This window comes from Gopherus evgoodei, chromosome 7 (genome assembly GCF_007399415.2).
Source record: "Gopherus evgoodei ecotype Sinaloan lineage chromosome 7, rGopEvg1_v1.p, whole genome shotgun sequence".
In the NCBI taxonomy this organism is placed as follows: domain Eukaryota; kingdom Metazoa; phylum Chordata; order Testudines; family Testudinidae; genus Gopherus; species Gopherus evgoodei.
Window position 1 is genome coordinate 80,353,236 of NC_044328.1, and position 23,494 is coordinate 80,376,729.

The 23,494-nt window shown below is 51.3% G+C and overlaps 1 protein-coding gene across 10 annotated transcripts in view; it reads right to left on the reverse strand.

Annotated features, from left to right (window-relative positions):
• Nucleotides 1-23,231, reverse strand: part of MON1A (MON1 homolog A, secretory trafficking associated) — a 34,897-nt gene extending 11,666 nt beyond the window's left edge. For 5 of the 10 annotated variants that reach the window (XM_030569487.1, XM_030569486.1, XM_030569485.1 and 2 more), the window contains exon 1: nt 6,625-6,710. Coding sequence is in view for 5 of the 10 variants with exons in the window: in XM_030569479.1 (XP_030425339.1) it covers nt 6,625-6,751 (127 nt within the window). In the remaining 5 variants the exon portion in view is untranslated. Of the gene's footprint in view, nt 1-6,624; nt 6,773-12,993; nt 13,221-22,975 lie in introns of those variants that run through there. The other 5 variants (XM_030569478.1, XM_030569481.1, XM_030569480.1 and 2 more) reach the window with 3 other exon arrangements.
• Nucleotides 23,232-23,494: the final 263 nt, after the last annotated feature.

Sequence of the window (23,494 nt, forward strand, 5' to 3'; positions counted from 1 at the left end):
ATTACAGACTGGCCAACAGACGTGGTCTTTGGAGTAAGATCTAGAGGGCCAACTGATCAAGGGGGAGAGCTAGCTCAGTGGTTTGAGCATTGGCCTGCTAACCAGGGTTGTGAGCTCAATCCTTGAGAGGAGCCATTTGGGGATTGGTCCTGCTTTGAGCAGGGATTAGACTAGATGATCTGTTGAGGTCCCTTCTAACTCTAACAATCTGGGTAAGTGAGTGGTCTCATGGGACTGGAAGCAACCTGAATGTGCAGTGCAATTTTTGATGTCAAAAATGACCATTTATCACTAATCCAATTTGTCTGGGTGGCAGGATAAATTGGGGACCTGACTGTGACTCCATGGTGAGACTGTGACAGCGATCCAGGAGTTCATATTTGTTACTGGCTTGGTGAAATCTGATTATAGACCAGACTACCAGCTTGGGGTCTCTGCCCTATTTGTGACTGTCTGTCTTCAGGTTACCACTCAGGGTCCTGAGCCTCTCCAGACAGCATGACCTCCACCTCCTTTCCCTCCCATCCCAGCACAAGGCTGGGGCAGGCGCCTTGTTTTATGGCCTCTCTCATCTCTGCTCCAGAGCTGTGAGGGGACTTTAGTCTAGGCTGGGGAGGCAGGCACCCTGCCAAGGCCATGCAGACCTGTGGTTTAGAGATGCTGCCCAAAGCATAATACAGGGGACTGGGCACAGGGCAAGGGAACCCCCGGCCGCTATCCCTGCAGCCTTTGCCCGCTGAGCCAGCCCCAGTGCTGGGGGTTGGTGGAGGGAGCCTTGCCCCACCCCTGCAGGGAGCGAGGGGCAGGGGGTGACTGAGAAGAGTAAACCAGCCACCAAGGGCCCAGATGGCATGCTCCTAGTGGGGTCCCCTCCCAGGGCACATGACTCTGATGCAGGGAGTGCACGACAGCTCTCGTGTCACTGTGACTCACACATTTAAAGGGCCAGTGCTGCACCAGGTCAGTAACTTGGGTTTTTCCCGTAGATCACGCCCAGACTCCATGGCACCAGTCCTCACCAGGGAGTGCCCTCTGCAAACCCTGCTATCTAAATCCCCAGGTGGGTGGAGGGGGCACAGATTGTTCCTCACCCCACACTTGGCAACCAGTCCAGCCAACTCCCTGCAGCCTGAGCCTACGTTACCCTTTGCCCAAGGCCCCTCTGTCAGGATTTTTCCTGGGCTAGCAGTGGGGTGGGTGCGTTAGAAGGGCTGGCAATGCGTTGCCACTGGAACTGCACTTCCAAGATCCCAGATGAAGGGTCAGACATCCCCAGCCGGCATAGAGCTCCCCCGGGGGCCTGCTCCCCCAGTGGAACCTCGGGGCATCAGGAACAGTCAACATGGATTCACCAAGGGCAAGTTATGCCTGACCAACCTGATTGCCTTCTACGATGAGATAATTGGCTATGCGGATAAGGGAAAAGCTTAACTTTAGCAAAGATTTTTATACGGTCTCCCATAGTATTCTTGCCAGCAAGTTAAAGAAGTATGGATTGGATGAATGGACTATAAGGTGGACAAAACGCTGGCTAGATCGTCGGGCTCAATGGGTAGTGATCAATAGCTCGATGTCTAGTTGGCAGCCAGTATCAAGCAGAGTGCCCAGTGGTCGGTTCTGGGGCCAGTTTTGTTCAACATCTTCATTAATGATCTGGATGATGGGATCAGCTGCACCCTCAGCAAGTTCCCAGATAATACTAAGATGGGGGGAGAGGTAGATAAACTGGAGGGTAGGGATAGGTTCCAGAGGTGACCTAGACAAATTGGAGGATTAGCCAAAAGAAATCTGATGAGGTTCAACAAGGACAAATGCAGAGTCCTGCACTTAGGACGGAAGAATCCATGCACTGTTAGAGGCTGGGGACCAACTGGCTAAGCGGCAGTTCTGCAGAAAAGGACCTGGGGACTACAGTAGACGAGAAGCTGGATATGGGTCAATAGTGTTGCCCTTGTTGCCGAGAAGGCTAATGGCATATTGGGCTGCATTGGTAGAAGCACTATCAGCAGATCACGGGAAGTGATTATTCCCCTCTATTCGGCACTGGTGAGGGCACATCTGGAGTACTGCATCCAGTTTTGGGCCCCCCACTTCAGAAAGGATGTGGACAAATTGGAGGAAGCCTAGTGGAGGGCAATGAAAATGATGAGGGGGCTGGGGCACATGACTTACGAGGAGAGGCTGAAGGAACTGGGCTGGTTTAGTCTGCAGAAGAGAAGAGTGAGGGGGGACTTGACAGTGGCCTTCAAATACCTGAAGGGGAGTGTAGCAAGGCGGTGGGATACCCCACAGCCCCGCTGCGGGATGAACCTCCCCTACCAACACCGTGGGCGGAGCTGCTGGGTCCTGCGCCCGCCCCTCAGAGGTCACTGCGCAGATCCGGAAGTATAAAAGCTCGCCTGCAAAGCTCAGTCAAGGCCTAGTGTAGCAGGGTGGACCCCTGCTCCTGCCCAGAAGGGGTTAAAAACAGTCCTGAAAGGGGGTTGTAGCTGGGGAAAGCAGCCTTTAGGCTGCTTTGATTGGGGAAGTGGCTGCAGCTGGGGCCATGCCCCAAACAGAGCAACAGGGCCTTATAGGAGAGCCAGGGAAGCCAGAAGAAAACAGTCTCTCTCCAACTGGAGAGGGAGATAGGCCTGGCTGCTTGGGAACTCACCCAGGGGACCTAGAGGAAGGTAGGGCTGGGGAAAGGCCTTAGGAGCAGGAAAGCCCTAGGCCAGTAACTCCCCAGGCTGTAGGGCCTAGTTCTAGGCCTCCTAGGTACTGGGCTTGCAGAGGGGCAGCCGGAGGGTGGGTAAAGGCAGCCAGTCCAAACCCCATTGCCTATGATGAGTGGCTGATACTGCAGTCTGCTCCAGTGAACAGGGGCTAGATGGAGACTGGGCAGTAGCCATCTACTGAGGCAAAGTGGGATAGAAGTTGGGAGTCCCCTGGGAAGAGGAAACCCTCAGAGAAAGGGGTGACTGCTTGGGGGCAGCACTCCATGCAAAATGGCACCGGGTCCAGGGAGGGACACGGGGCCAGAGGACAGGCGAATCACTGGCCTGCAGAGGGAGCTCTGGGCTGGAAACCGAGCTAATTCCCCAAAGACACCAGCAGGGGGTGTCGCAGGGGTGAGTCTGCCCGTTTACACCCAGCCACCGCAAGGGCCAGACGTCTGCGGCTGCTGCCAGCCGGAGCTCACACCTGGCCAGCCAAGCCTGCCCCGCGCCAGCTACCCCGAGGAGGACTGGCCGGGACCGCCCCCGCGCCAGCTACCCCGAGGAGGACTGGCCGGGACCGCCCGCGCCAGCTACCCGAGGACTGGCCGGGACCGCCCTGCGCCAGCTACCCCGAGGAGCTGCTGAGCCTATCATCGGCTACTTACCCAGAGGAACCGATGGTGTTTGAGACCACCAGTGATGCTACGACGACTCAGGTACTCTATGAGGGGGAGTGTGGAAGTAGCTCGGGGGCAGCTGACCCCAGTCTGGCTGCAACACTGCCAGAGTCAATGTCAGTGTGTTGTGGCCAGGATCCCCACTGACAGCAGCAAGTCTCTGCCACTGCTAGGGCCCTGGGCTGGGACGCAGTGGTGTGGGAGGCCCTGCGTCCCCCCTGCCACCCTACTCCAGGGTGGCAGACTCCCCCTTCCCCTGGCCTGAGGAGGCTGAAGCCTATGAGTACTGCTCAGCCTGCCTGAGGGCCTGAGCATCTGACTCGGTGTTGTTGCCCCACCCTGACCTAGGCCTGAGCCCCCCTAACTGAGGGTGAGTTGTTCCCCACAACAGCAGAGCCACCGGCCGGCGAACTAGAGAGAGGCGGTGGGATACCCCACAGCCCCACTGAGGGACAAACCACGGCCGAGCCACACTACAGGGGGTTACAGAGAGGATAGAGCTCAGCTGTTCTCAGTGTTGGCAGATGACAGAACAAGGAGCAATGGTCTCAAGTTGTAGCGGGGAGGTCTAGGTTGGATACAAGGAAAACACTATTTCACTAGGAGGGTGGTGAAGCACTGGAAGGGTTACTTAGGGAGGTGGTGGAATCTCCTTCCTTAGAGGTTTTTAAGGCCTGCCTTGACAAAGCCCTGGCTGGGATGATTAGTTGGGGTTGGTCCTGCTTTGCGCAGGGAGTTAGAATAGATGACCTCCTGAGGTCTCTTCCAACATTAATCTTCTATGATTCTATAATTGCCCCAGCCCCACCCCCTCCAGCAGGTCACTCCATGAGGAAAGCTGCCATCTCTGGCTCCATCCCAGTGTGCCCATGGTGGTGAGACACCAACCCAGAATCCTGGCCACTGGGGTCATTGCAGGTCCCATGCCCTTCACAGGCCTGTTAGCACCATGTTCTCATGGCCACATTCCTATCACCCTACGCTCATTGTCCTCGTCCGCAATTCCCTGCTTGATTGGCTGGGGCATCTGATCTGCATAATAATGGCACAGTTGTTTCTCATTAACTATAGAGGGCTTGTGAGATGCTGTCTCGCCTATAAATCCCTGGGGTGGATGGCTTCCCCCCTCACCATCCCACAGCAAACATGGCAGCCTTGACTTCTGACACCTGTCCCCATTCCATCACCCAGCTGTGACGTTATTGACTCAAATTGTAACCATATAGATCATTGTTGCAACCACTGTTACATATTTGCAGTAAATATTGTACAAAGGTTGTCAAATGAGGTGCCTATGGAAAGGTTGTAGTTTGCTGGTTACGATTACGCTGTCTGTATGTGTGTATCATTTTTGTATCTGAAGTTATGAATACTGGATATGTATTTGTATCTCAATGTGTTTGATTCTAAGTAGCCTCAGTGAAGCATTTGGTCAGCTTCTTGAGAAAGGACTACTCTCAATCAAGAAACACTTAACTGTCAATGAACTTTGAGAGATGCCAATCCACATCTGAGCTTTCCTAGGAATGTTCAAACTAACATGTAAACAATGGCATTGGCTTGCAAAAAAGCTGAGAAATCATTCATGGACATAGTATCAGAGCGGTAGTTAGTCTGGATCGACTCTTTGCTGCTCAGTCATGGACATGTGATGTGCCCAGGTGGCTACAAATTCCATCTTGTGGCTGTGATTTTGCACAGGAGAACAAAGGGGTTTCCGCCCACAAGAGAGAAAATATAAAAGGCCCTGGAAACCTCTCAATTTTGCCTTCAATCCTGCTTCTTACCTCCAGAGGAACTTTGCTACAAACTGAAGCTCTGAACAAAGGACTGAATGACCCATCCAAGCTGTGGATGTACTCCAGAGACTTGATTTTGAACCTGAAGTTTGTTCCATCACTGCTACAAGCCTGAACCAAGAACTTTGCCATTACTGTATGTAATTGATTCCATTTAACCCAATTTTAGCTCTCGTCTATATTTCTTTCTTTTTATGAATAAACCTTTAGATTTTAGATTGTAAAGGATTGGCAACAGCGTGATTTGTGGGTAAGATCTGATTTGTATATTGGTCTGGGGCTTGGTCCTTTGGGATCAGGAGAACTTTTTTTCTTTTACTGGGGTATTGGTTTTCATAACCATTCATCCCAATAACAAGTGGCACTGATGGTGATACAAGGGAACTGGAGTATCTAAGGGAATTGCTTATATGACTTATGGTTAGCCAGTGGGGTAAAACCAAAGTCCCCTGTGTTTGGCTGGTTTGGCGTGCCTTAATAGAAAAGGAATTCCAGCTTTGGGCTGTAACTGCCCTGCTCTAAGCAATTTGTCCTGAATTGATACTCTCAGTTATGCCCCCTAAAGGCTGCATCATTACACCAGCCAACCCGTTATTTCAACCCGTTTATCTCATGAAGGAATTCACTATGTGGGACTGGACAGGGTCAGAAGGTCAGATGGCCATTTTTGTTGTAGGCATGACCTTGGGGCACCAGTCAAAATGAGAGATCTTCCCAGTTATGGAGTCAGGCCCCTTCTCCTGATCTGCTCCCGGGTGGAGAAAGCATCTCAGTTATGACATCTGTACTAATTCCATAGCAGCTTCAGAGCAAGGATGGAGACTCTTCCCCTTGCTGGCTCCAGGGTCATTCCCAGTGCTAGTTCTGCCACCATGGGACCAGTGTCCCCCCTGCCAGAGCTGGGGCCAGAAGCAGGGGGCCGTGTCTCCAGGAGGGAGGGGGAGGGATTACACCTGGAGAGGGGAAAGTGGCCAAGCCTGGTGACACAGCTAGAGGCAGGGGCGGGGCTGGCAGTGGAGCCCCGGGTGCAGGGCTGGGAGCTCACATACAGGGCCAGAGGGAGCAGAGCCCTGGGAGCAGGGCTAGCCGCCAGAGCCCACATGCAGGGCCGGCAGCTGGGGCCCTGGCCCAGGGCACCAGGCATCCCCCCACACCCCTAGTTTCCGCACCTAGGCATGGGACAGCTTAATCCATGGGGATAACAATGTGATCAGCCCAGAGATGGGCCCTCACTCACATCATTCCTGCTGGTTGGCCTATGCGCCTGTCCATCGTCCCAGTCGCGGTACCTCAGCTAGGGTGGCCTGCTTCTCCCACTCTCCTTCCCAAGCTAGCCCGGGAAGTGGAAGGGGAAGTTGTTTTCGGCCTCCCTCACAGGGCCAGCAGAACAATCACACAGCTGGAGTGAGTATAGCCCCTCTTATGAATGCAATAATCCCCTGCCCCTACCTGGTTCCATGCCCTGAGCCAGCCCTGGGGTGGGGCTCTCCGACCTCTCCGTGGGTTGCCCATCTGCTGGCACCAAGGACCCGTTGGGGACTTCCCAGCCTTTCTTCTTGTGAATGTCAGCAGCCATTCCTCAGAGGCTGGCAGGGACCTGCATACAAAGGAGACTGTCAGCCCTCCATGTCCCGCTGCTCTCGCTCGGTCGTCTTGCTGCTCCCCAGCGTGGGCAGACGGAAGCACCATGACACAGTGGGCATCGCATCAGAGCAGTGGTGAGGGGGGAAACCTATCCAGGAATGTCTGGGTGGGGTGGCAGCAGCAATGAGGAATGGGCCAGAGGGTAAGTAGTTCAGTTCTCTTTGATCATGGCCTGGAGCTCACCAGGGGGAGGAAACAGCTGGGCATGTCTCCGGTAGCACATGGAGCAGAAGTGTAAAAATCATCTCTGTGCCACCTATCCATAGCAGGTGGGACACATCTACAGGAGGTACCTCTTCTACATCCAGGCTGAGATCACATCCAGGTTACTCAGCCACAGGAAGAGCCTGCAGTTCTCTTCTGTTGTGGGAGCCATGCCACAAAAGGGACAGTGGTAGATGGGGGCAGGTCCTGGGGAGGGTGACAAGGGAAAGGGCACATCCTCTGAGCAGCCCTGACAACCTTTCAATGGAGGCATGAGGAGCAGAAGCATTGAGACGATCCTTGGAGTGCTACTGGCTGCTTTGGGCCAGGAGGACTGGTTGGAGGAGCCGAGTGGGGAAGAGCGATCACAGAGAACAAGACCCATCCCTCTCAATGGGGCCGGTTGGTCTGAATGAGGGGATGCAATGGCTCTAGAGATCCCCAGAGCAGTAACATAATGAAAGGGGGTGGGAGTCGGGTGGGAAACTAGCAGTGGGAGTTAGTCAAGCATGGCTCATTCAGTCACTTCCCCACGGCTGGCCCCAATCCCGATCAGACTCCTGAGCCAGCTGGATGCCAGCGCCTCACCAGGCCAGTGGGAGCATGTGGCCAGGAGGAATCAGAGTGGAGCCTTGAGCCCCCCTTCCTCACCCACACTCCCAAGGGCTTGGCGCTCATCAGGAAGAGCTCCTCACCCCACTAGCTTAAGCAGCATCCATCCCAGCCACTCACTGGCTGGGGAGCGATGGAGGAGCACAGAGGAGGCCAAAGAGATGGGTGTCCTGTCCCTGCCCACCCCTGCCCCCCTTGTTCTTAGGCCTCTCACTAGCACCAACCCACCACTGCTACTGATTGCTTGACACCAAGAAAACAAAGATGTACTGAAATGGCTAGAGACGAGGCTTGAGCTCTGTTAGGAGCAGGGTGGTGTACTGGATTGAGCGCTGTAGCAGGGCTCAGAAGAGGCAGGCTCTATTCCTGGTTCTGCTGCTGGGTGACCTCCCTGCCTCAGTTTCCCCATCTGTAAAAGGAGATAATGCTGACCTTCTTTGTAACATGCTTTGAGAGATAAAGTCAAAAAAGCTCAGCCTCCTTGCCTAGACCTTGAGCAGAGCTGAGACTTTGGTCATATTAGCATTTGCCGCCTAATTCTCCGGGCTCAGCTGGGGTGCACAAAGCTCCTGGAAAGGCTTCACGAAAGCTGCTCTAGTCCCAACAGGGTTTCCTCTCTTCCACAGTCCTGTTTAATGGAGGCCATTTAGTTTTCTCTTTCTAGGGCCTGAGGCCAACTCATTGGTCCCCTTGTTATTTGTTGTCCTGGGTTTGGGTTGAATTCACCTCTGTGCCACATGAGTGCCTAATCACCACTCAAACCACACTGGAGTCCTGTGACACTAGCCCGTATGCTGGCTCCTCTGCCCAGCCTGCCCTTTGCACTGGCACTGCTTCATCTCTCCCTGCATTAGGCATGTGTATTTGAAATGGAGAGAGCACAGAAAAGAGAAAGAGTGGCTTAGCCAACCAAACAATATCGATATTTCGCTCTTGCCTAGTGCTTTTCATCAATAGATCTCAAAGTGCTTTACAAACGAGGTCCGTACCATTATCCCCATTTTATTAAAGGGGAAACTGAGGCACAGGGAGGGACATAATTGGCCCAAGATCAACCAGCAAAGCAGTGGCAGAGCCAAACATTGGTCCCAGGCCTCCTGGGTCCCAGGCCACTGAATCACCCTGAAGTAGCCTGTAAAGTTGCTAGCAGTGAAAGTCTCTCTCATTGGATAGGGTTTCCCGCGCCTCCACGAAAACCCGACAAGCCATTTTCACATAAAAAGTTGGGTAACATGCCAAGTGCGGCCTACAAAAGCAATGCAACATGTGAGCCTCAAGTTTGTTTTCCCTCATGGTGCAATAAGTTTTTTTTTTAGATTAAATATGCTCATGTTTGGCCATCATTTTTCGTAACTGATGGTTCATCTATCAGCAGAACTCAGCACATAAAATCTTCAGAAAACACCATGGAGAATTGGCCACTTTCTCCCAGGGCTTCAAAGAGGACTGAGGCCACAGGGTTCCCTCAGCTTAGCTGCCTTTATTCAAAACAGCCACCATCGCCTATCCCTCTTACCATGAGGGAAACCAAGCTGCCTTCAGGGAAAGGGTGGACCTCCTATGCTGAGGAAGAGAAAAGTACTGTGAGGACTAGGTGAATGGAGACATGGGCAGCCTGTGTCCCCCGGAGAACAGTGGGAGACCGCAGCTGTTCTGAAAGTGGGCAGATTTTTGTAGAATTCTCTGACTATTATTATTCATCCTACCTCCTTATCCAGTATGGCCAACCTCAGGAGAGCCAAACTGATGAGTTGAACCCCCACATACTATGCGGTTGGCTCCCCAGAGCATGAGACTTCAGAAACATCCCCAGGCCATGGCTCCCAGCCTGTCTTTTGCCTTTCTAACTCCCCTCTACTCCTGTGGCTCTGCATGTGTGATCCTTTCAGGTTGACAAGGCAACCGCCAGAACACACTGAAATACACCACTCCCCTGGCTGCTCAGAGGGAGCCCCCACTTACCCTCTCCGCACCGCTGAGATGGGGAGCTGCCATCCCCTGCCAATTACTGTCTTGACTCCCCCTTCCGGGCCTTGCTGCCCCCCAAGGCTTCTCTCCTACCTGGATCCCGAGGCAAAGAGAAGTGATGAGGCAGCGGGAAGCATTGCTGGTGGGTCCAGCAGCAGCTCTTCCCCGATTACCCCCTCTACTGCCTCCTGCTGCCACGGACTCCCTGTAGATGTCAAACCCTGTGACTCCCGATCAGTTCATAAGTGTTGGCAACATTGATATTGCCTTCCCTTGGCTGCTGGGAAGGGACTCCCCTCACCCCCCGGTTTGGGGGAGCTGCCAGGCTATCCTCTCCATCTTCCACCTCACTGCCCTCTGCACCCCCCCAGCCTGCCTCCTGCCCCCATGCCTCCCTAAATCTGCCTCCTGCCCCTCCCATGCTTGCTCTCCATCACACTCCCCATCCTCCTTTCACAGCGTCCCTGCTGCTCCTCACAGTCCTTTGGCCCATCCACCCCCCTGAGCCATCTCACTGAAAAAAGTGGGAAGGAGCAGCCAGCTTTATTCACGGCAGCTTTCTGAGCCTATAGGGAACTGGCAGCCCCACTGTCAGTCAGGGTCAGCTTTAGGAAGGGCAGGGCCCAATTTGAACAGTTTCGATGGGCCTCCGGCAGGGATGACCAAAAAAAAACAACAAAACCCACACGTAAAAAAACACATGGGGCTTGTACTCACCGGGCGGTGCTCCGAGTCTTTGGTGGCACTTCGGCGGGTCCTTCACTCGCTCCAGGTCTTCGGCGGCACTGAAGGACCCACCATCGAAGTGCCGCCAAGGACCTGGAGTGCTGCCAGGTGAGTAAAAATTAAAAAGGTGCCTCTTGCCAGGGAAGAGATTCTCACTGTGCACGGGGCCCAATTCAGGGGAACTGGTGGAACTGGCCTAAAGCCAGCCCTGCTGCCAGTGTATCTATTGGGTGTCTGGGAAGTGGGCGGGCCAAACCCACCCACTACTAAAGGATCCTCCCCCAGCCTAAGGAGAGGAACCACAGGGGCACAGAACCCACTGAGTTCAGGGGACAACTAATAAAAGAACAGGGACAGGAGTGAGGTCAAAGGGTCATAAGAAGGGAACCTGACAGGGACACCGAGCAGAGAACCCCGGACAGCGCCCACTGCTCCTCGAAGGCGTCAAGGGAGCCAGTGGACGCCGCCCAGAGGAACTCCGCCCGAATGCGTGAACGGACCATGGATCGGAAACAAGCCCCACAGTCACCGGAGTCTCCATCGGCCAACCTCCTCTCCCTGGTCGCGTAGATGGCCCTTTTAGCCCTGCTGCCAGTGTAGCAGGGTGGACACCCACTCCTGCCTGGGAGGGCTGGAAAGCAACCCTGGAGAGGGCTGCAGCTCTAAAAGCTGGGCTGACTGAGGAAGCAGCCACAGCTGGGCCACACTCCAATCAGGCCACTGCTGGCCTGTATAAAAAGGCTGGGAGCCAGGAGCTCAACAGTCTCCCTCTGCCTGTAGAGGGAGAAGGGTCTGGCTGCAGGGAGTGAGAGGCAGGGTACCTGAGTGGAGCAGGGTTGGGGAAAAGCAGAGGAGTGGGGAGCTCCAGTCTGGAAAGCCCCAGGCTGCGGCCTAGCACAAGGCCAATGGGTACTGAGGGTTGCAGAAGGCAGCCCAGGGTAGGTAAAGGCAGCAGGTCCAAACCCAACCTTGCCAGTGATGAGTAGGCTGATACTGCAGTCTGCCCCAGGGCGTGGGGGCTAGATGATGACTGGCAGTAGCCTTATAATGAAGCGAGGTGGGGATAGTGGGTGAGGGTTTCCTGGGGAGGGGAGACCCTGAGAGAAAGAGGTTACTGCCAGGGGGCAGCACCCCAGGTAAACAGGGCATCGGAGTCCAGGGAGGGACACGGGGGCCAAGTGGCAGGCAGTAGTGGATCACCGGCCTGCAGAGGGAACTCCAGGCTGGAAATTGAGCTAATTCCCTGAGAAACCAGCAGGAGGCACCGCAGGAGTGAGTCTGCACGCTTACACCCAGGAATGGGAGAAGGTGGCCGTTCTGAATTAGAGAAAATTCATGAGTTGGCAGCATGCCTTTCATCATATTTCCATAAGACATGTACAAAACTCCACCCCAAACCACTAGACTCGCGAGCTAGTAATACCGTCAGCCCTATCGAACAAACAGCTCTGCAGAGCAAAAAAACAGCCCATGATCCTGGGATGAAACTCTCCCAGTGTAGCCTCTGCAGAAGAATTCAGTGTTAACGTCTTTCATGACACAAAACAAAAGTCACTCACAGGGCTCTCCATTTTTTTAGAAGACTCCATTTAAAATTCCCAGAATGGCTTTTCCATCAGAAAACCAGCTCCAGGGTAGCCTGTCAGGTTCCTAACTCCTGTGGAAGATCTGTAGCCAGTTTTGGCTGGCTTCCTGCATTGGTGGACGGCTGGCCCACTCAGCTCCCCAGGCTACAGGCTGAAAGATCTGGAACAAACTCCTTTTGGAAATTCCATGTGGGAATGACATTCTGGTTCTCTCACGGTTGATCCTACGGCGGCCTCCATAGTGATGGAAAGGGGTGGGGGGCCTGAACTGTCTGTGGGCAGCCAGGAAATCCCCGGGGGAGACATGTGTGTCTCTGTATGTGTGTTGCACCTGCCCTGCCCCGACTGCTGCCCCCTTCCCAGGTCCAGGGACCTTCCCCCTCCCTGGCCCCTATCACACAGCCCCCACCCGTCCCCCGGGCTCCCTGCAACCCCTGTGTTGTGTTGGATAGCCACATCCAATCCCTTCACACCCTCTCCTTTCCCCTCCCCTTAGTTCACAGCCCCAGAAAATCCCTTCCAACTGTCCCCCTTTTCCCCTCCCCTTATTTCATGGTGGGGATGATGAGCCGAGCGGGCGGGCAGGCAGTGGCGGCGAGGCTTTATACTTTGGGGGGTGGGGGTTCCACAGGGCCAGGCGGCGCTGGGGCGGGGGACGTGTTGGGGGAGGGCTGAGCAGGGGGTTGGTGGGGACGGGGGTTTCGGCCCTCAGCTCTTTTCTTTGGAGTAATATGGCCCTCGCTGCTTTACGAGTTGTGTAGGCCTGGCCTAAGACCCACTCCCTGCTATGCAGCTTATTACACCCTGTTAAGCCAGAGACTAAATCTTACAGTGACACTGTGGAAATCCTGGGGTCCCATTCTTCTCCAAAACCACTGGTAATTGCTGAAAGATATCGGTTCCACAAAAGAGACCAGAAAGAAGATGAAACATTTGTACAATTTGTAGCAACTTTGAGAAAGCTTGCAGAACAATGTGAATTTAAGGAGATATTAAATGATGCCCTATGTGACAGGTTAGTGTGTGGCCTGCACAGTGAAGCTATATGGAAGCGCCTGTTGACAGAGGCTCAGCTTACCTTACAGAAGGCCATTGATTTTGCAATCTCCATGGAACTGGCTACAAACGAGACGCAATCCATCGGTGCATGCCCTAGGTTCATAAGGTGTCACAAGAACTTACTCACAAAACTGTGGGGAGTCAGGAATGTTATCGCTGTGGTAAGCCAGGTCACTATGCATCAGAATGCTGGTGTAAGGACCTGGTATGTCAACACTGTGGCAAAAAGGGACACATTGAGTGTGCCTGTAAACAAAAGAAAAAGAGGTCTATGGTCTGGCTGACCAAAAAGGGAAATCTGCATACCCTAGAGCAGACCCAGGATGACCAAGGAGATACCTCATCACAAGGAGAAGAGCCACTCACGTTTTGTCTTTGGCAGTGGGCTCACATGAATCCTGGGTAACCCTGTTGTTGGACTGCAAACCTATAAGCATGGAACTGGACACTGGTGCAGCCATTTCACTGGTCTCAAAGACTGTGTAAAAAGAAAAGCTACAGCATCTTCCGCTTAAAGAAACAAAACAGTGCTGAAGACATACGGGAGAAGCTGTGCCCATGTTGGGCACTACTGACGTTAAGGTGGAGCTCAATGGACAGGCTGTTAAATTGCCACTGTTTGTGGTGAGAGCAGGGCCGGCTCCAGGCACCAGCCCAGCAAGCAGCTGCTTGGGGCAGCCAACGGTGAGGGGCGGCATGTCTGGGTCTTCGGTGGCAATTCAGCGGCGTGTCCCTCACTCCCTCTCGGAGCGAAGGACCAGCTGCCAAATTGCCACCAAAGACTGAAGCGGCGGCAGTAGAGCTGCAGATCGTGATTGTGGCTTTTTTTTTTCTTCTGCTTGAGGCGGAAAAAACCCTGGAGCCAGCCTTGGGTAAGAGGTAATTACCAGGGCTGGCTCTAGGCCACAGCGCGCCAAGCGCATGCTTGGGGCGGCACGCCACAGGGGGCGCTCTGCCGGTTGCTGGGAGGGCAACAGGCGGTTTTGGTGGAGCTGCCGCAGGCGTGGCTGCGGACGGTCCGCTGGTCCCCGCGGCTCCGGTGGACCTCCCGCAGACACGCCTGCGGCAGCTCCACCAGAGCCGTGGGACCAGCTGACCGTCCGCAGAAATGCCTGCAGGAGGTCCACCGGAGCCGCGGGACCGGCGAGCAGCAGAGCGCCCCCCGCGGCGTGCCGCCGTGCTTGGGGTGGCGAAATTGCTAGAGTTGGCCCTAGTAATTACCCAGCCTTAATGGGTAGATCTTGGCTTAGGAAGATCTAGCTGAATTGGGCAGAAATGCACCGAGTGACTAAAGAAGAAACCGGTCTGACCACTATACTAAGGAAACATGCTGCTGTTTTTGGAGAGGATCTGGGAAGTACGAAGGGAATCACTGTGACATTGAACATTAAACCTGACAGTCAGCCAAAATATCTGAAAGCCAGAACTGAGCCATATGCCATCAGGCTGAAGCGGACCTGGAGTGCCTGGTCACAAATGGAGACCTAATACCAATTACCCATAGCCCATGGGCAACTCCTATTGTTCCAATAGTGAAGAAAGATGGCTCCCTCTGGATTTGAGGTGATTTTAAAGTCACTGTCAACCCAGTGTTGTGTGCAGAGCAATACCTGCTTCCCCGCATCAATGACCTTTTCTCAGGCCTGGCTGGGGGACAAAAGTTCAGTAAGATTGATCTGAGTCAAGCGTATTTACAGATGCATGTTGATGAAAAGTCCCAAGAGCTGTTGACTATTGTGACGCATAAGGGGCTTTATCGATACTGTTGCCTACCCTTCGGAATAATATCTGCTCCCGCCCTGTTCCAGAGGGCCAGATCTTGTGTGGCTTGCCAGGAGTCCAGTGCTATCTGGATGACATCCTGGTCACTGGAAGGAATGAGGAGGATCACCTAAAGAATTTAGAGGCTACCCTACAAAATCTGGAAGAGTATGGACTAAGAGTCCGCAAAGACAAGTGTGAATTCTTCCAGCCCTCTGCTGAATATTTGGGACACATCATTGATGCTACATGTCTTCGTAAGGCCCCTGCCAAGGTTAAGGCTATTGTGGAGGCTCCCCCTCCTCGAAATGTTAGCCAGCTTCGCTCATTTCTAGGATTATTGAGCTATTATGGAAAGTTTATCTCAGTTAGCCACACTGCTAAAACCACTTCACGAACTCCTTGGGCAGAACAAGGCCTGGAAGTGGACGGAAGCCTGTGATGTTGCATTTAACAAAGCTAAGGATGCACCGCTAAATTCTGAAGTTCTGACGTACTTTGATCCATCCTTACCCTTACAGTTGGCCTGCGATGCATCCCTTTATGGAGTGGGAGCAGTCGTGTCACACATTATGCCTTCAGGAGAAGAGAGACCTATTACTTTTGCTTCACGAACTCTAAGCAAAGCAAAAACTAACTATGCCCAAGTTGAACATAAGGCACTGGGAATCGTTTTCTAAATTCGGAAGTTTCATCAGTACCTTCTCTCTTCTCACAGACCATAGACCCCTGACTTCAATTTTTGGACCCCGCACAGGCATTCCTCTATTAGCCGCTAGTCATATGCAATGTTGGGCACTGTTGCTTTCCACGCACACACATGAAATCAAACATCGGAAATCCACTCTGCATGGCAATGCGGATGATCTCTCAAGGCTGCCTTTGCCAGTCAAACGTCAAGATATTGCCCAGAAGTAAATATTTTACTTTGAACAGGTAGAGAATACACCCATCACCGCTACTCAGGTAAAGAAGGCAACTCGAGTTGACCCAGTATTGTCCCAAGTTATGGACCTGGTACTGCATGGAACATCTCGATGAACTTCTCTGGTCTCACCTGACCTTGTTAACTACACGTCCAAGAGGACGGAGTTATCAATCTAATCTGGTTGTTTGTTGTGGGGGAGATGTCATTATCCAACCACCACTGAGATCACAGATGTTAGAACAGCTCCATTCCGGTCACTGTGGAATAGTGCGCATGAAGGAAATTGCCAAAGCTATTTTTGGTGGCCTGGATTGGACAGTGCTATTGAAGAGAAGGCAAGAGCTTGTATATCATGTCAGGGTGTGAGGAATGCACCCCAGTGGGCACCCCCACACCCATGGGACTAGCCTGAAAACCCGTAGCAACGTATTCATGTTGACTTCACTGGCCCACTTGAAGGAATCATGTTCTTGGTGGTGGTTGACGTCCATTCTAAATGGCCAGAAGTCTCTATAATGCAGTCCACTACTGCAGAGAGTACTATTCAAAAACTACGAGGACTCTTTAGTCATTTCGGTCTGCCACAACAACTTGTGAGCGACAATGGACCACAGTTCGCCTCTCAGGAGCTTTAAAAGTTTATGAAGGCAAATGGGATACACCACATCACTTCAGCACCATATCCAATCTCTCAGACAGAGATAAACACCTACAAGATCTTTATCAAGCATTCTTAAAACTACAATACCCACCTGATGAAGTGAAAAAACAAACTGACAGAGCCAGAAAGCCACCTACTACAGGACAGGCGCAACAAAGAAAATAACAGAACGCTACTAGCCGTCACCTTCAGCCCCCAACTAAAACCTCTCCAGCGCATCATCAAAGATCTACAACCTATCCTGAAAGATTATCCCTCACTCTCACAGATCTTGGGAGACAGACCAGTCCTCGCTTACAGACAGCCTCCCAACCTGAAGCAAATACTCACCAGCAACCACACACCATACAACATAAACACTAACCCAGGAACCTATCCTTGCAAAAAAGCCGATGCCAGCTCTGTCCACATATCTATTCAAGTGACACCATCATAGGACCTAACCATATCAGCCACGCCATCAGGAGCTCGTTCCACTGCACATCTACCAACGTGATATATGCCATCATCTGCCAGCAATGTCCATTAGCCATGTACATTGGCCAAACCGGACAGTCTCTACGCAAAAGAATAAATGGACACAAATCTGACATCAGGAATCATAACATTCAAAAACCAGTGGGAGAACACTTCAACCTCTCTAACCACTCAGTGCCAGACTTGAAGGAGGCAATTTTGCAACAAAAAAACTTCAAAAACAGACTCCAAAGAGAGACTGCTGAACTCGAATTAATATGCAAATTAGATACAATTAACTTAGGTTTAAACAGAGACTGGGAATGGTTGGGTCAGTACACTAATTGAATCTATCTCCCCGTGTTGAGTTCTCCTCACACCATCTATGGGTCCTCTTGATTATCACTTCAAAGTTTTTTTTCTCCTGCTGCTGATAGCTCATCTCAATTGACTGGCCTCTTAGTTGGTATGGGTACTTCCACCTTTTCACGTTCTCTGTATGCATAAATATCTCCTCTCTGTGTGTTCCATTCTATGCATCTGAAGAAGTGAGCTGTAACCCACGAAAGCTTATGCTGAAATAAATTTGTTAGTCTCTAAGGTGCCACAAGTACTCCTGTTCTTTAAGTGGGTTGATGCCAGGTGTGCCCATGGATCCCATGCATGGCTGCAGAGACCAGGTAAGAGCATGAGCCAAAGGGCCACTGGGTACAGTGGCATGGTTTATGTTTGCACACATAGGATTCGCAGCACAGCAATGGCGCATGAACACATGGGCGGGGGGGGGGTGTCTGAGCCCACTGAAGTCACAGGGGCAGGCTCAAGACCTATGGGGAGAATTGAGCTGCCACCTTTAACACTTTAAAGGATGGGGCCTGTTTTATAGCCCCCCTTTCTGGCTGCACCTAGACTTGCACTTGCTGGGCCAGTGCCCTCCCTGGGGGAATTCTGCTGTAAACCTTCTCACCGAGCCCAGGGAAGGTGGTTTCTATTTGTTTTATTGCAAGTCTCCTCAACAAACAAGATCAATCTTCCCTACCTCTGTCCCTCACATCTGTAAGTTCATCACCCCAAAAGCTCCTGGCTCTTACCTCAGAGCCTTGTGGTAACAGGTCTTCCCACAGTTTGGCGCTGTCCATTTGTCTCTTAGAGCAGTTCCGCCCAGCAGCTGACATAGTCTCTGACAGATATTGCAGCCCCCCTCCATTTCCTGCTCCTCCTTCTATGAGGATCAGCCAGTTAAGGTGCAGCTCTCTCCCAGCTGCAGCAGCAGGGCTAAATCAGCCAGCCAGCTGCTGGTCTCTGATCTCAGTGAGATGGTAGGTATCCCCTTATAACTTTACAGGGCCCAAATATTCTGAATGGCAGAATATAAAGCCCTGGAGGCTGGATATCAGACTCATTCATTTTCTGCTCGTGGGCAGAGCAGAGTCTGAAATAGAATCTGGATCAATGAAGGTCTATCACAGCAGTGCACAAAGTGGCAGGCCTGCTTTGGCTGGAATTACACTAAGTACAGACATAAGTAGTTAACTCATATTGCAAGGGATCATTAGCTACTTGTGCTTAACAACCTGCTCCACTTCGTATTTAGCTGTGACACCGAGTACCTTTTCCAGACTTGCAGAAGAGCTATGTATAGCTAGAAAGTTTGCCTCTCTCCCCAACAGAAGTTGGTCCAATACAAGATATTACCTCACACACCTTGGATCTCTAATATCCTGGGACTGACACGGCTACAACAACACTGCATACTCAGGCCAGACAAACAGATTCCTTTCTTCTCTCCGAAACAGGCACATTTCAGGAACTAGCAAAAGGGAACTGAAAGCAAAAGTGGGACCTGAAGGCAGTGCATGAACCTGATCTAGGCCTAGTCCTGATGCTTTAGCTTTACTATCTTTATTTGAGACATGTGTGAGGCCAGTTGCCACAGTGCAGACTCTGAGCTCTGTAGTTTGCCTCAACAGTTTGCATCATCTCCTGTCCTTAAACACAGTCTGAAAAGACCAGCATTCAGGGCTCTGTGCTGCTTCTGCAACAGTAGCTTGCACAATGCTTAGCACAACTCAAGGAACTACATGCGTCTTGGCTGCATTAAGGGTGACAAGGCATCAGCTATCACAGGGGAAGCTCTGACCTCAGATCCTGGCTGGGGCCCCAAAGGATTAACTGATTTTCCACAATTCTGAAATGCAGCCATTTGTACAAAACACATCTCCCCACTTTCAGATCATGTTCCCGTTGACTATTTGAAGGTATCTTACAGCTGTCATTCTGTTTAATAAGTTACAGCTCTAATGAGGGTGGCATTGGCTCTGGGGCAATAAACAGCTAAAAAACAAACTTTTGCCCTCTTCAATTCCTGTGCTGAAATACTCCCTCCCTCCTTCACCTACAGTTCTCTGCAGCAAAATCAAATGCAAAAAGTGAAAGGCAGCACTTGCGGGACAAGTGTGTATCTGCTACTACCACTATCAGGTGGGCCCTATCAATCAACTCCCATTTGGAAGGGCTTTTGATTCTGAGATGCCAAGGCCAGAAGGGACCTTTGTGATCATCTGGTCTGACTTCCCACATAGCACAGTCCAGAGAACTGCCCCATGATAATTCTGAGAGCAAATCTTTTAGAAAAGTATTCAATCTTGATTTAAAAATTGTCAGTGATGGAGAATCCACCACTACCCAGGGTAAATGGTTCCAATGGTGAATTGTGCTCCCTGTTAAAAAACCTTATTACCAGTCTGAATTTGCCGAGCTGTATAGTGCAGTCTGCTAGACTGAACAGCCCATTGTTAAATATTTGTTCACCATGTACTTATAGATAGTAATTATGTCACCTTAAACCTTCTCTTTATTAAGCTAAATGGACAGAGTCTATCACTATAAGGCATAGTTTTTAATCCTTTAATCATTCTCATGGCTCTTCTCTGAAACCTCTCCAATTTACCAGCATCCTGCTTGAGTTGGGGCACCAGAACTGGACACAAGATTTTAGCAGTGGTCATACCAATGCCAAAGAGAGAGATAAAATAACCTTGACGCTTACTCAAGATTCCTCTGTTTATGCATTCCAGGCTCACATTTGCTTGTTACACAGGGAGCTCATAGGTATGTCTACCCTACCTGCCGGATTGGCGGGCAGCGATCGATCCAGTGGGGATCAATTTATCGCATCTAGTCTAGACGTGATAAATCGACCCACAAGCCCTCTCCTGTCGACTACTGTACTCCAGCTCATAGGCAGAGTTGATGGGGGAGAGGCAGCAGTCAACTCACCGCAGTGAACACACCACAGTAAAAGCAGCAAAGAATCCTGTGGCACCTTATAGACTAACAGACTATAAGGTGCCACAGGATTCTTTGCTGCTTTTACAGATCCAGACTAACACGGCTACCCCTCTGATACTTGACACCACAGTAAGTTGATCTAAGTATGTTGACTTCAGCTACGTTATTCATATAGCTGAAGTTGCGTAACTTAGATCGATTCCATCCCCCGACCCCTCCAGTGTAGACCAGGGCCACATCTTTTTCAGAGTCACTGCTTCTCGGGATAGAGTCCCCCATTCTGTAAGTATGCACTGCATTCTTTGTTCCTAGATGTGTACCATTACATTTAGCTGTATTAAACACATATTGTTTGCTTGCAACCAGTTTACCAAGTAAGCTAAATCACACTGGATCAGTGACCCATCCTCTTCATTATTTACCACTCCTGCAATTTTTGGGTCATCTGCAAACTTTATCCCTGATTTTGTTTTCTTCCAGGTCATTGATAAAAATGTTGAATAGCTTAGGGCCAAGAACTGATTCCCAATGGAAACACACTCGCTCGATGACGATTCCCAGTTTACAGTTATATTGAGACCTGTCAGTTAGCCAGTTTTTAATCCATTTAATGTGAACCATGTGTATCTTATATCTTTTTTTTTTTTTCAAATCATAGAATCATAGAAGATTAGGGTTGGAAGAGACCTCAGGAGGTCATCGAGTCCAACCCCCTGCTCAAAACAGGACCAACCCCATCTAAATCATCCCAGCCAGGACTTCGTCAAGCTAGGCCTTAAAAACCTCTAAGGATGGAGATTCCACCACTTCCCTAGGTAAATGTAGGTAATCAAAATGTCACGTGGTGCCAAGTCAAACACCTTAGAAAAGTCTAACATATTACATCAACCTTTATTAAACAAACTTGAAAAGATACCAGGGTAGCTTGATTGGATCTATTTTCCATAAACCCACTGATTTGCATTAATTAACCTCCTATAGTTCCTTATTAATCAAGTCTCTTATCATTCTCTTGCTCCATTCTCTTGCCCAGTGTCCATGTCAGGCTGACCAGCCTATAATTATTTGGGTCAATTTTAAAAATTGGCACAACATTAGTGTTCTTCCACTCCTCTGGAATTTCCCTATTGCTCCACGACTTATTTTAAAAAATCAATATTAATAGTCCAGCATGCTCCTCAGCCAGCCCTTTTGAAACTCCTGGATGCTGATTTAAAAATGGCTATTGTTAGTAGCTTCTGTTCCACATCCGCCAGAGATATTAGTGAAATGGACAGAGTGTAATTACTATGTGATGAGATTATATCATCTGATCGCTCCAAATAAGAACAGCAATATTTATTAAGCACTTCTGCCATTATTACTGATGATTCAACAGTATCCATTAAGTAATATAGCAAGACTATTGCCAGGATGCTTTTTATGCACAATATATTTTAAAACCTCATTGTCCTTAACTCTGTGGCCATAGGTTTCTTGTGTCCCTTGGCTTCCCTATCAGTTTTCTACAATTCTTAACTCCTGATTTATATTCATTACTATCAACTTCCCTTTTCCTCCATTTGTTGTATTTTTTTAATAGCTGCCCTCACTTCCTCTCTAAACCAGGTCAGCTTTTTTAACCAATACAGCCTACCCTCCTTGACTGTGGCTTTTCGGGCATCTGCTAACAATGTTCTGAAATGATTCCCTGTTATCATTCCCATTTTTCTGATTCAATTCATCCTCCCAGCTGATTTGGCTCATAATTGTTTTCAATTTTCTGAATACAGCACTCTTAAAGCACCAAGGGTACATATCACTGGTCTGATGATTACTCTGCATGCGCATTATAATGCAATCAAGTAATGGTCACGTGTACCTAAGTTACTGTGAATTTTTAGTTCTCTTTAAAAAGTGCAGCACTGCTGGAAGCTTCTCACGCAGCCCTGCTCTAGCACACTAGGTACTGTCCGGCACAGCTGCTGCTTCCAGCCATGGCAGATCTAACCCTAAGTCCTGCCACTTCCCTTTCCAGTCGCTGCAAACCTCTGTCAGTAGCCACTTATGGATTCTCTGGGCACTGGCAGCAGGGGTCCCCCAGCTGCGGAGTTGGCAGGCAGAGGCATCACTTAGCACTGCAAGTGCCGGGGCTGCAGTGGTTTCTCTGACTGGCCCAGCTGGAAAGCAGCTGACGAGGTCTCTGCTGTGCTCATATTGAGGGGTCTCACTGATCACTTCCCAGCAGTGGGATTTCACCAGTGAAAGACACAGGGAATGGGATGCGGAGCCTTTGGGCTGCTGGTTTGACTTTGCCCCAAGTTGTTGTGATCGCACTTCCCATCTAGTTAGGTGGGCTGTGGGAAATGGGCTTTGTCGGCAGGTGTGGACATCAAGACCACCGCCACTGGAAATCCACCGCTGTCACTGGCATGGCCCAGCACCTGGGCATGAGGGCCATTGGGTAGTGGGGGAGGAGCATGCCCTGGTGCTCCTGGGGGCTGTGCTTGTTCTTTAGGCTTCAGGGCTCCCAGCCTGGCAACTTCCACCAGCACTGATCTGGGCTTGTGTTGTCTGGCCCCCTCCTCCTCACTCACTCCCAAACTGAGATGGGGTAAGACCAAACAGAAGCACAGCCGGGGGTGCAGGGATGCCCCTGTTTTCCCCTCACTATCCATGACCCACCCTGACCCTGCCTTCACCCCCAACACAGGAGGAGCCCCTCCCCGCACTGGAACACTAGCAACTCGCTGCCAGAGGGAGACCAGGCACATCTCTCACTTGGGCACCCTTCCTTGCAGACCCCACTCCACTCGCTATGCCTAGGAGATGTCTTGGAGGTGGCCAAGAAGCGCCACAGCCAGAGGAGGCAGGTTCCTTGGGCGGCTGAACGTCGGGGACAGAGAAAGACTCAAAGGGACCAACCTGTGCGGTTCTCCCAGCTGCGCTCGGGAGGCCCTGCTTCGCAGCTCTGGCAGGAACCCAGCGTCAGTGGCTGCTTTGCGAAGCCTAGACAAAGGGGGAGGGAGGGATGCCCAGGGGGGTTCTCGGCCTGCCTGCTGCTGCCTCCTCAGGACACGCTGTCATTGTAATCGCAGACACACTGCACAGGGCGTCCAGCCAAGCTTGCTCCTGCTGAGTCCAGCCAGGAAGCACTGCACAGCTGCTTCTCCTCTAGCTCCGTTTCCAGTATCACACACCCCAGTGCAGCTTGGGGATTGTAGTCCGCAAGGACTCGGTACAGTGTGCTGGGCAGCAATGACACTTGCCAGATAAAAATGGCCTCACGGATCACCTGGGCCGTCCACCCCCCCCCCCCCGGGACTAGTGTGCAGCTTTGGTCCCCGCCGTGATCACCAGTGCTTTGTCCAGCAGTTTGACGCAAGCTACTGCTGCAAAACCCTTAGCACATAGCAGCCTGCGTGAATGTTCTCTATTTCCATT